The following is a 12,119-nucleotide window of genomic DNA, read 5'->3' as shown; positions in this document are numbered from 1 at the left end:
TCCACACTCTTCAGAGTTAAATCAACACTTTTAAAAGTGTTAAATATTTAACACGATGTCAGAGTTCTTTCTTCAACTCACAAAACAGAGTTAAAGTAACATTAAAGCGTTAGAGGAACAACACTGATTGGAGTTACATTTTTACTCTTTGATGTGTTAGTTTCACTCCCTGTAGGGTCATTCATTAAAGTAGATCTGGACCATGAATCTAGTCCCAGCCCTTGTTCTCATTTTTACCACCTGATTGACAGGTAGAAAGAAATCAGTAATACTCAGACCCTAATATCCATGATTTAAAAAAACCCTGCCTTAATGTATTGACTGAAAATGTTAAGAATAAATTCCAACAAAAAAATAGCAAAAATTAACATTTTTTTTTGTATTCATACAATTGAATTAAAACATTGTGAATGCAGGTAAAATATACAATCTTTCATCTGAAACATTGTATGAACTTTGAATATCAAAAGGTTTATTAACTTTAAACTCAGACATTTCTATTAGAAACCATTCATTAGTGTGTACTACTATGAAGGCATGGTGATGATCATCAAACTTCTCTGTAAACAGCTTTTTTGTCAATAAGAATATGTGATCAACCAAAAGTATTTCACTTATTTGACAAAACACTGGCATGCCTTCCTCTATTGCACTGCAAACAACAAGTCCACCTTTATACTCGACACCATCAACTTTAACCCAACTAGTTGAGAAAGCATCTTTTGACAATATCATTTCAAGCATTTCACTGTTGACCACATTCACATCTTCGAGTGAAAAAGATTTAATTGGCCCATTCTCATTTTGTTTGAGGGTGAAGGTTTCCCAGTGATAAGCAATGGCCATCTGATGCTTTTTTGCAAGTGATTTTGTTATGTTTTTGAAATTTTTAAAATAATCTTTAAACACCTAATTTTTGGCTTCAAATCTCATAGACACATATATAATAAAGGGCCAATCTTCCTTATAGAAGCCTTATATGACCCTTTATTATATATGTGTCTATGAGATTTTAACATAACAAAATCACTTGCAAAAAAGCATGGATCATAAAATGATGCTTAGGCAACAAGTTTCTATGTGGATACAAGTGCTTAAATAATGTGGGGGCTTCAACAATCAAATGCTTTAAATATATGGTCATACCCAGAGTGAGAGTGCAAATTCCAGTTTTTGTTTTCTTCATGAATTAGATCACCAAACAACAGTGGGATGTTTTTCACCAGACACAATGTCTGAACAGAATGTAAACCAATGCCATTGCCAGCACTCTCCAAAACAATCTTTATGGGACGTTTTTTTCATTCTAAAAATCCATAATCAAAACTATAGATTCTAGAAAGCAAGTCCTGTTCTGAAATATAGTGGTCTGTTAAATATTCAAAAAGCAATTTTATTTCATGCTGGGCCACACCCTCCAAAAGATCGTGCATTATGTCAAATGAATAGTTGTTAGAAACATGAAAATACTTCAATGAATTAAGTACTGAATTTTTTTTCAAACCATATACTGACTTCAATTGTGGGTTTTCACAGAGAGACTTGCAATGCATTTCAAATATATATTTTCCACAAAGGATCACCTTTGGGTCCCCTTACTGTATACTGTTTGACAATCATTCTTCTCAATCAAACAAAGACGACAAAAATAACGGCTACTAATGTCTCATTAAAACCAAGAATTATGTGCATTTCAAGATTATCTTCAGTAATCTGTGAGACTGTACCATATATCTGCTCATCAGAAAAGGGAAGACTCAGACCTTGATTTTCCAGTATTTTCAAATAATTTATCAGTGGTTCCAATATGACATCAAAACCATATTTATGTAAATCTTGTGTGTGAAAAAGCGCTAACAAATGAATGTTCATCAAAACTGAGTTAAATTTTGGGGGCAAGTTTCTTAACACAAAATAAAGACAACCAATTTTATGAATGCCACGTTTGGTTCCCAGGGTATTGGCAGTTTCAAAATCATCATAATATACTTGAATTTGTAATGCATGTCTTTTTGTGCTAAACAAAGGGTGTGACTTAAAATAACTTTCATCAGAAAAATCATTGTAAATGTCAGGTTCTGATTTATACTCTTCTCTTAATAAGGCACAAATGTCTGGATTTCTGCACATAAACTTCAAGGTTTTTAAAACTGGTACATAAATAAATGTATCCTTTACTGGTACTTGATCATAAGTGCCACATTTTGGATTTCGCCTGTTGTCATATCTCATTCCCAATGTTTTTTCAACTGGTTCAACAACTCCCCACTTTAGGTTGAAGTATTTATTTCGTTTCCATTCAGTATTGAGACCTATAATAATAAACCTCTAATTTTTCAAAAGATTCTGTTATCCTAGATATGTTGGGGTCATTCATAGGTAAAGCTGAAACAGCAGTATGCTTTGCTTGTGAGCAAAGCTCACTTGTTAGTTCCTCCAAATCTCCTACAATTGAGGATACCAAACTGTTAGATATTCCACTACCCTGTAATTCGGCCACAATGGATGCACACATTTCTTTGGTTGGATCTTTAAGTCTTGGATCACTGGTTTTAGAAGAAACAGTGGAAGAGCTACATTGATTTTGGAAACCAAATTGGTCGTCCAAGTCATGTGTCTGATATGAAGATGCAACTGGCTCACTATAAGAACATGCAACTGTTGAAGCTTGAACAATTTGCTGAACATTGCTATGAACGTTATTAAGGTGCTTCCGAAAACCTGCAAATGTAAGCAACTGACGTCTACACCCTTGCTGAACACAAATTAATTTGAACTTGGGTCCAGGATAGTAACCATGTGTAACTCTTAAATGTGAAATCAACTGGACACTGCTAGAATACAGTTTCTGACACATGAAACAGGTCAGCATCGTTTTATCCTATTACTCACACACTGAAAGGCCTATTGACTAGTTCAGGAGTTTGGCAATTCCCTAACTCTGGGTGACTCCTTTATTTTCCCCACATCAATGTTATACACTGTTGTACACTATACACTGTCTGCAGAAACGTGTAAAAATTCACTAATGCAGCATCATAAGACAAATTAAATACAAAATGTGCTTTAAAAAGCTCATTAAAGGCTCCAAGGGAGCGGTATGCCTTGCATGGAATGAGATGCTCATCCATGGAGATATAGAAGCTGTCAATCTTGTTTTTCTGACGCACAACAGCAAGGAGGTATGGTTGCTGACCCTGCTGGATGCGGACATGCTTCCCTAAACTGCAGCATGACTACGGTTGAGACAAGGAAACGTAACATTAGACAAGAATATTGAAAGTGACTATTTGTCATTGTAAACACACACAACGAAATGTGACCTCTGCATTTGGGCTTGTAGAGCAGAAACCTGGCCTTATGGATAGTGTTTCATTTGTTAATGTATGTAATTAACGAAATAAGTTATAAGTTAGAACTCCTATACGTTGCTTGAGCCAGTTGAAGACATAGTATGTGTGTGCTCATGATTAAGACAATATTTCCTCAGTTTCTTTTTTGCTTGTTTTATTTCTTTTTACAATCTGTAAAAAACACAGCATAAATAACCTATATGGAACCACTTCAAAATCCAGCATCTTTATGGCAAGCATGGTAACTCACAGTGGGATTGTGAGTTCAAGTGCAGAGCTCTTGACAATTATATTTATTGTAGCCACAATAAATGTGTCAATCACAATGAAGGGCTCAGCCCTACTCAGAAAGTGACAATATCAAATTTCTTATGAAAGACTACAAGTCTCTCAACTGCTTCACATGCGCTAATTTTGGGAGCCTTTGGTCCCCCAGGGGTTGGTGGAAGGAGATGTAACAGCAACAACAGGGAGGCCATTTCTTGGTCGTAAGCTGAGAATAAAGATTTATAAGAATTAACTGAAAAATAATAAAGTTGAATGGGGAGGCATTATAAAATTTTAAACAGTATTGTTCATTTTTATCCAAAATATCAGACCATCAGAGATCCACATAATTCGCATAAAGTAAAAATAATATTCATACATGCTTTCGTTCCATAATTTGAAATCACTTTGTAATGAAAATGCAGTAAATTATAGCAACGATAAAGCAGCTGTAACTGCTTCAAAACAAACAAAATAAATACAACTTACTTGTTGCCCCATGAAGATCACTTCCAGGGAGATTTTCTGCTGATTCAATCAAGCGACACAACTCTGGCACTGAAGTAAGCCGTTTAGCCTCTTTTATGACATTTGGCTTGAAGAAGACATCCCATTTTTTAAGCAGCTTCAAGGACGTGTCATCATCAAACAGGAGAGTGAAATCATGATCCACCTTAAAGAAAGAAAATACCAAACTAGTACTTCAGAAATATGTACATATGTCAAGCCATTCTAAACACTGTATTACAAATTTATCAATCCTTTTGTATCCAGGAATCTTGGGAAAGTTGTGAGGATATCAACACTTGTGCATGGGTCATTAACAAGATTCTGACGGTACTGAAAGGTCTCTCTCATCTTCTGAAAAATAACGGTGTTGTCTGTGGTATGGTTGAGCAAAGACATGGCCTCTTTGCAAGCATCACCATCAAGCTGCCTTTCAACAGTAACCATTCTTTGGAAATTTGGGCCTCCTGGAGAAGCGTCAGTGGAGATTTTGTTTGCAGTGCAGATTCTTTACAAATCCTCCTTCGGAATGTCTTTAGACGCCAAGAAAAGGAACCTGTACTACTTGCACCAACATAGAAGTGTTCCTGAAAGAACCAATAATAAATATCATACTTGGCTCATAAACAATCTAAGAGAACTTGAATGTGAATATCACAATACGAAAGGGAAAGAATAAAAATCACAATGATTTAATGACAATTACATAGCCTTTCTTGGTATGGATCCTTGAGGGAAGGGAACAGTGTTAATATTCCTAGTGCATACTCTTCTCTGATTGCTTTACTAGGATGGAGCCCTGAGAGAAGAATATTAAATTATTAACTGAAACTTTTACAATTGGCATGCAGTTATTTGGCACAAATGAAAAGAATATAAAAGCATACTTATCCATGACTATCAATCATGTGATTCACCAGTATGTTAACCAGTTGTCTTCTTGTTCCATTTGTTAAGGTTTCTGTAGTTTGGTACTCCTGTAGTACCTTTGGTACTCCTGTAGTACCTTTTTACCACCAGACTTGCTTTGAAGCACATTTTCAATCAACTAATAAAACAAAAGCCATAGAATACAAAACATGGTGATAAAGTTTTTCTAGTTAGTTAGTTAGTTAGTTAGTTAGTTGTTTTTGGCTAATGTGATGGCCAAGCTGAGGGTGACTGTGGCAAGAAAAATCTCAATGATGACAATAAGAAGAAACCTTGACTCAATAGGGAAACCATCCTCATTTGCATGATAGCAGATTAATTTGCAGTCATACAGTGTGTTGGACAGCTAGTAGTTAATTTTTCCTTAATATTCTGAAAGGTGACTTTAACCTCTATCAAAGTTATTTTATTTTAAGATACTTGTGATTTTACTCAAGTATCACTTATATGTACTTTATACAAGAAAAATTCTAAGCTGAGTTGTTTTTACCTTATGGTTTTGTAAAATTATAAACATGTACAAACGCTTGTCTTTACTGCGATGTATTCATTGTTTTTTTTATGTGCTGCTCTATGAAAGGTTTAATAATTAAGTGGGAAATGATGCACACACCACCTTACCTCACAGCACTGTTTAATTGTGATGGGTGCATTTGATTTACTGTTTTTTAAAACTCCCGAAAGCATGTTACACACATCTTAAAATGTCAGAGCCCAGATTTAATCAGATCTTGTCTCACCGATCACAAATTCTGCACTTGTCTTAAAGGTGCGACAACAACATCCCCTGATTTTACATCTAGGCTAAGGTGCAATGATGGTGCAATATGCACCTTAAACAAGCTGTATAATTATTATTTTGCAGTTCTACATAGAGCATCAAGGGCACTTTCACACAAGGCATGATTGATGTGTACTGTGCCCAGGAATTATTGCTGGCCATCATTCACATTTTTATTATTACTATTATTTTTTTTCCTATACTTGGGTATTTTCAGTCTTCGATACAGCAGGTGGCAGTATGCACCACCGTTAACACTAGACCGCAATTTTTGGTCATTTTGACCGCAATGGGGAAAACACAAGGTAAATTTGACTATGTTCATTCACTTAGGCTTTTACTAAAGGCTTTAGGTAGGGGTCTGTCAGACAACGGTAATTTATCTTCAGTCTGTCGAATTCAGCGACGTGGAATCATCGCTGTGCTTGTTGTAACTAAAAAAACGCTGCAATTTCTTCAAAGTCTTTCCACTCCGTCACCACTGAAATCCGACACGACACTACGTTAGGCTACGTCTTGACTAATTTGCATATCGACGGTAATTGGATGTTTATCCAATCGAGGGCTCAGGGGAGGTGTGTGTGTGTGTGTGTGTGTGTGTGTGTGTGTGTGTGCACTTCTTGTACTGTTATAAAAATTCTAAATGTAAACAAACAAAATACAGCTCACAGGTAAACGGAAAGTGAAGTTGTTCAGCTGTTTAGTGTCACTATGCAGATGTTACACTCAGTGTAGTTTCCTAAATCTTTAGTTTAGTTCTCATTGAGTGGCCACACATCACTTCCACATTTCTCTCGCTTTAATTACATGATTCTTATGTGAGCATAAACAGTGAAACATTCCGCAGGTTTATAATACACCTCAGCCAAGTGAACCACGTTCCCGCTGATTAGACGCTGACGTGTGGTCAGTTGCCTAGCAACACTGAACGAAACGAGGCATAATCATGGTGTTTGCTTAGGTTATGACATAGCACAGTTTATTATCTGCTGTGGTAGATCTGATTTATTCAAATTCAATATTGTTTTAGCAATAATTTCACGGAAGCGAGTTCAGAACTAAATCGCTGCTCCTGATCCATCTGAGACGTTCAGAAGCTTTAAATAGAATGAACAAACTAATGAATTTTCTCAAAACGATATAAAATTAAGTAGAGCTTTCCTTTTTGTTATAGTACGAAGCGCCTTGATGGACAAAGGAGGAGAAAAAAAGGGCAAAACAAAGTCATGGCAAAAACTTTGGGTTATAATGCAAAACATGACTTGTTTTTTTTCTTCTGCCGTTTTTTCCCTCTTCCTTTGTCCCCTTAGAGACTCTGTAGTAGGTTTTCTCAGTTGAATATGAAAAAATATATATCGCTGATTATCAACGCGGGAATGAATGGCGCATTGTCCAAGTGCAAGTTGATCTTGGAGCTAAACTATTTGCTTTGGGTGAAAGCGCCATCTAGCGATCACTGTGTGTCAGCAACAGCTTCCAATTTAAAACATTAGGCAGTCAAAATGACCGGTGAATCGCGTTATAAGTAGGTGACACTGGTGCGGCGCTTCTAGTATTAAACACAGAGAAGAAAAAAATGAGCAAGTCAGTCTTTGTGCTATGCCTAATATTATTAATAATTCTGAAAAAAAAGTCTAGATCAATGCTGTTGTTTGCCTTCCATATATATTAGCTATGGCTATGGTGGTCAGATGATGAGATTGGTGCATGCTACACACACAGATTTTGAAGTGCACTGATGATGAAGCAGTAGTCAAATTCTTTGTTCAGGTACGATTGACTTAGCCGAAAATGCTTGTACTCTCACTGGTCAAAATGAAGCAGACTTCATTGTTTGAAAGTAGTGTTGTCACTGTTTTGTATCTCAAAAAGATAATGTAAATAAACACCTTAAGACAACTTAGCAATCATGCCTAAGGTAAGAAATGCATTTTGCTTACATGCAGTTCTCACCTGAAAATGCTAGAAAGCTTAATGATAATAATAATAACTTAGAACTTTGTTAATCCCAGAGGGAAATTGCTTCTTTGCATATCCCAGCGTAACTGGGGTCAGAGCGCAGGGTCAGCCATGATATGGCGCCCCTGGAGCAGTTAGGGTTAAGGACCTTGCTCAAGGGCCCAACAGTGGCAACCTGGAGGTCTTTTGATCAGTAACTCTTTTATCAATTTGGTTTGGTGCCTCTTTTATTTTTACTGCCTAGTCAGCATCATGTACATGACCACAAACATAGACCTTTACCATGGGTAAGAGTAGGCCAATATGGTTTGGTACTGTGTACAATTCAGGGGCAAGTATGCAGTACTGAAAAAAGGGGAGGGCAGCTGCACGGCAAAACCCACATTTAAAACCAGTGATGGAAGGACTTGCAGCAAGAAAACAAATTGATTCATCAGCAAAAAAACACATTTGACGTTATGTGATCTTAAACATCACTCTGTCTTCTCACTAGTCTTCACATTACTTCATCCCAAATCGCCTCTGAACTGTCTGTGTGTATTTCGATCTTTTACACCACTAGTTAATGTGCGTGCGGGCTTTTACCAAGAAGATGATAGGATAATGACTCACCACACCACTCTGTTCATGGCCAAAGCTAGCTAGCTTCAAACACAAGGGTGAATCCCAAATCTCATGAACACTTGAACAAGAGCACTACTATATGTGTGGAACAAGGGATTCTACACCCCACACTAGCCTTCTATTTTATGCTATTTGGGAATCAACCTTGAAAAAGTTAGATAAGGAAGGCTTTTCTAAGGAGAAAAAAGTGGAGACATAAAAAGGAACTTACAAGATTGACAGAACTGTCTACCACCACCGGGACTTTTTCCTGATTTTCACCCTAATTTAGTCATATCCAATTCCCACCCATTACTAGGGGGCTTCCGCATCAAGGCAACTGCTATCAGATTTTGAATTGAATTGCTTACTCCAGCACCGCTTGGGGTGGCAAAACACACTTGGAGGACAGTGCTATCTGCTCTTTACACTTGTTTGAGCTCACAGATGTCCATAATTGGCTGTAGCTAGCTAGCTATAGCTCTTTCTAGGCCCCTGGAGAGAGGCTACAGCATCACCTGGGAATTAAAGTAGCGGTCTCTGGATGGTAGGGCGAGCACTTTACCACTGCGCCACTTGGGGAATTATGCCTTGTGTGTACTGTATGTATAAAGAGCTAGCAGTGCATTATCGCAGGCTCACTGCATGCTTTCCTGGAAGCCATAAGCAGTAGTTTGTAATTTTACTTGATGATATCTGAACATATTTTGATAATTTTATGACTTTTTTAAAGGGCACCATGTCACCATAAGAAAAGCTACAACAAATGAATGTACACATGTGCATCATCAACATACTATAAGCCCTTAATTAAACAACTGTTTAAACAGTTAAAAATGTAATTGTTATAGTGCGTTTTATTTAGAAAAAAACATAGCTCTACCATTTACTCAAGTTTGCTTCTAAGGTGTCTAGGTATTGATGTCTATGGTGGGGACTGACCCATTAAAGCTGCAGAGACATCAAACATGTCTGTTGTGAGGTTTGAGACTCAAGCCCAATCCCAATTCTACCCCTTAGCCCTACCCCTCCGTTTGGCGCGTTCACGTGAAGGGGTAGGGGTGTCTCATTTCTCTTTTGGTTGGAGGGGTACGGGTAAGGAGAAGGGCCAGATAGCCCTCCAAACGAAGATTTTTCGGGACCTCACTTCAAACGATGGGCTAAGTGAAATTTTCATGATGGCTGCTCACTTGAGCAAGCAGACCCATATATGTAACTAATTTTTAGGGGTAGAAAATAGAATTGGGATTGGTCTTAAATCACACAAACTTTTCACCCACAAAACTGATATGTAATGATCTGCCAATTATCGCATTTCTGTGAGATTAAAATCAGCAGGTGTTAATGAGAGAAAATGTAAAAATGTGTATCTTTTTTTCTGTGGACCCTAGAGAACGAAAACACATTTAGTCTTTTTGTGAGCCCACAACATGCCTCATCTGGACTTATCTCTTTTAAATAACAAGCTATACTGTATATCAAGACTGTCCTAGGTGGTAAAATTAAATTCCTGCAGGTTGTTTATACAGTCACTGACTTTATTTCAGATAAAGATTAAAGATGAACCTTTTTACCTACAGTAACATTTGAATTACCACTCCATTTATCTGAAATTCTAAAATAAAACCAGTGTCTCTTACTTTCTGCCAGCTGACCAAAAAGAAGAGAACACAATGTGCGTTCAGCACATTGGTCAGCCCTGCTGCAGAGCAGGGTGCCTTAACGCACTGTGGCTGGCAGTTGCCGTTCCCAAAGGCCTTTGAACTGCACCATTTTCACCTGCTCATTAAACCCACACCTCTTACTTTCCTCACTGAGAAATTAGCTTTCCTTCTTTTTTCTTTTTTAAAATAAACATGGACTTTATTTCTAAAGTGTTGTCCCTGTATGTGTTCAGGCCTGCCTCACTAAAAGGCTTTACATTGGTGGAGAATGCAAGCAGCTGACTTAGACCGAGGGACTCGGCCAACCTCGGACCAGTCCCTCAGGCATCTTCTGCAAATTATTAATCAGCAGTAATCCAAAAAAAGTGTTTTTAGGAGTATTATTTTCATTCTCTTGCTCACAGAAAAGACATGGCGAGCTTACTTAACCCTTATCAGTGAAGAAACAAAAGATCCAATGGCCACTGAATTCAAACCAGCCAAACTTGTATCAGGTAAGGTTTTTGTACCTCATCCTGGTACCAAGAGAAAAACATCCTGGCAGACATATCGGTTTTGATGGGATGTGCTGTTACTCTAGCTTGCCCGTCGGTCATTCCAGTAAATGTGTGGCTGTGCAATCCTCTCCTTACCACATGTATCCTTGGAGATCGCTGGGAGGTGGACCCGCATCACATTAGAGGACCAGTGGGGAAAGTATTCCGTTACTGCTGTGATGCTTACCCTGTCTGTCCCTCTCTTGCTGGGGCGATATTGGCTTAGGCTGCAGGCAGAGAAGATGAAGAAGCAATCTCGCCGCCACCAGCATGGCAGAAAATCCCAGCTGGCATGGATGGCTCAGAGTCAAGGCCATGGCACACACAGTTTAAGGGTAAGCAGATGTCTCTCTCTTATAAGGTTTTTCCTGACTTAGCAGGTAACATGAGATGGTACATTTGTCCAACGGCAAAAGCAAGATGTTTGTTGTTGAAGAAGCATGTTTAAAACACTGCTGGGAACAAATGCAAGTAGTAAACGTAAAGATGGAGGTCATCCAGGCCAATGTCATACTTCCCTATTAATGGAGAGAAGAAGAGACTACATGGAGAGAAAAGGGGAATTGCGTGATTTCCTGCTGGGTCTCAATGGAAAGGTTGATGTCATAATGCACCTTGCCCACTCCCACCCTCTTGGTAGTTATCTTGTGTGCAAAACACAATGTTGAAAATCAAGGATCACTTTCATTAGAAGGATTCAAAGCAGAAGTTAAAAGTTTTTTGCTTTGGCTTTGTGTCCTGCAAAACTTTTGTCAGTGGTGTCCCGAATGTTAGAGGACAGCACCCAAGAAACCAAACCCCTACCCCACTGTATCCAATTTGTTCCCAGGTAATTAGTAGTTTCAGACTTCCTTAAGGTGTGAATTGTGGGCAGGGCTTAGCTACATATATTGAAGGTCTAGCTCAAACTTTAGTGTGCTTTAGTTTTCTATATTGGATTTTTCTCCACTGGTAAGGTAGGTTTTTAACTTTTGTACTGTTTTTGAAACACATTGATTCTTACTGTATACTGTACCTAGTTTTTGTTGTTTGGTAGTATTGATTGGAGTGTGATTAAAGTCGGTCTAAAGCAATTTGTTCCCAGGCAATTAATCAAGAGTAGTTTCAGGCTTCCTTAAAGTGTGAATTGTGGGCAGGGCTTAACTCCATATATTGAAGGTGTCAAGAATCTAGATAGCAAGTGCACAGAGAATTGACTTAAACTCTTGTTTACCAAGGAATTAAAAGTTTTTATGGAAAATTACCTCAGTCTAGGATGTGTGTTCAACCTATCTCTGTTAGTTATTACAGACCAAGATGCTTTTACTCACACAGCAGAGGCAGATCTCCCACCAACCTCATCTACCCTTCAGTACTGTCTCATTGCACTGGTGGTAGGTGGGCTCTGGAACTGCCAATCTGGTGTAAAGAAAGCAGATTTTATCTCTGCCTCAGCTGCTCTTCCCCAGTCACAGATATCACTACTATTCCTCTTCATAAATCTGATCATTACCTGGTATCCTTTACCATAACCCATCCT

At 38.1% G+C, this 12,119-nt stretch overlaps 1 protein-coding gene across 5 annotated transcripts in view; it reads left to right on the top strand.

Annotated features, from left to right (window-relative positions):
- LOC128545117 (arf-GAP with dual PH domain-containing protein 1-like) overlaps positions 1–12,119 on the top strand; it is a 141,108-nt gene that overhangs the window by 39,886 nt on the left and 89,103 nt on the right. Inside the window, exon 4 of one of the 5 annotated variants that reach the window (XM_053515491.1) lies at positions 10,827–10,935. The exons of the other annotated variants lie outside the window; for them this stretch is intronic. Coding sequence (XP_053371466.1) covers positions 10,827–10,935 — 109 coding nt within the window. The remainder of the gene's footprint in view (positions 1–10,826; positions 10,936–12,119) is intronic. 5 annotated transcript variants of the gene reach the window in all.

Source organism: Clarias gariepinus, chromosome 16, assembly GCF_024256425.1.
Source record: "Clarias gariepinus isolate MV-2021 ecotype Netherlands chromosome 16, CGAR_prim_01v2, whole genome shotgun sequence".
NCBI classification, from domain to species: domain Eukaryota; kingdom Metazoa; phylum Chordata; class Actinopteri; order Siluriformes; family Clariidae; genus Clarias; species Clarias gariepinus.
This window is presented reverse-complemented; position numbering and strand designations above follow the sequence as displayed.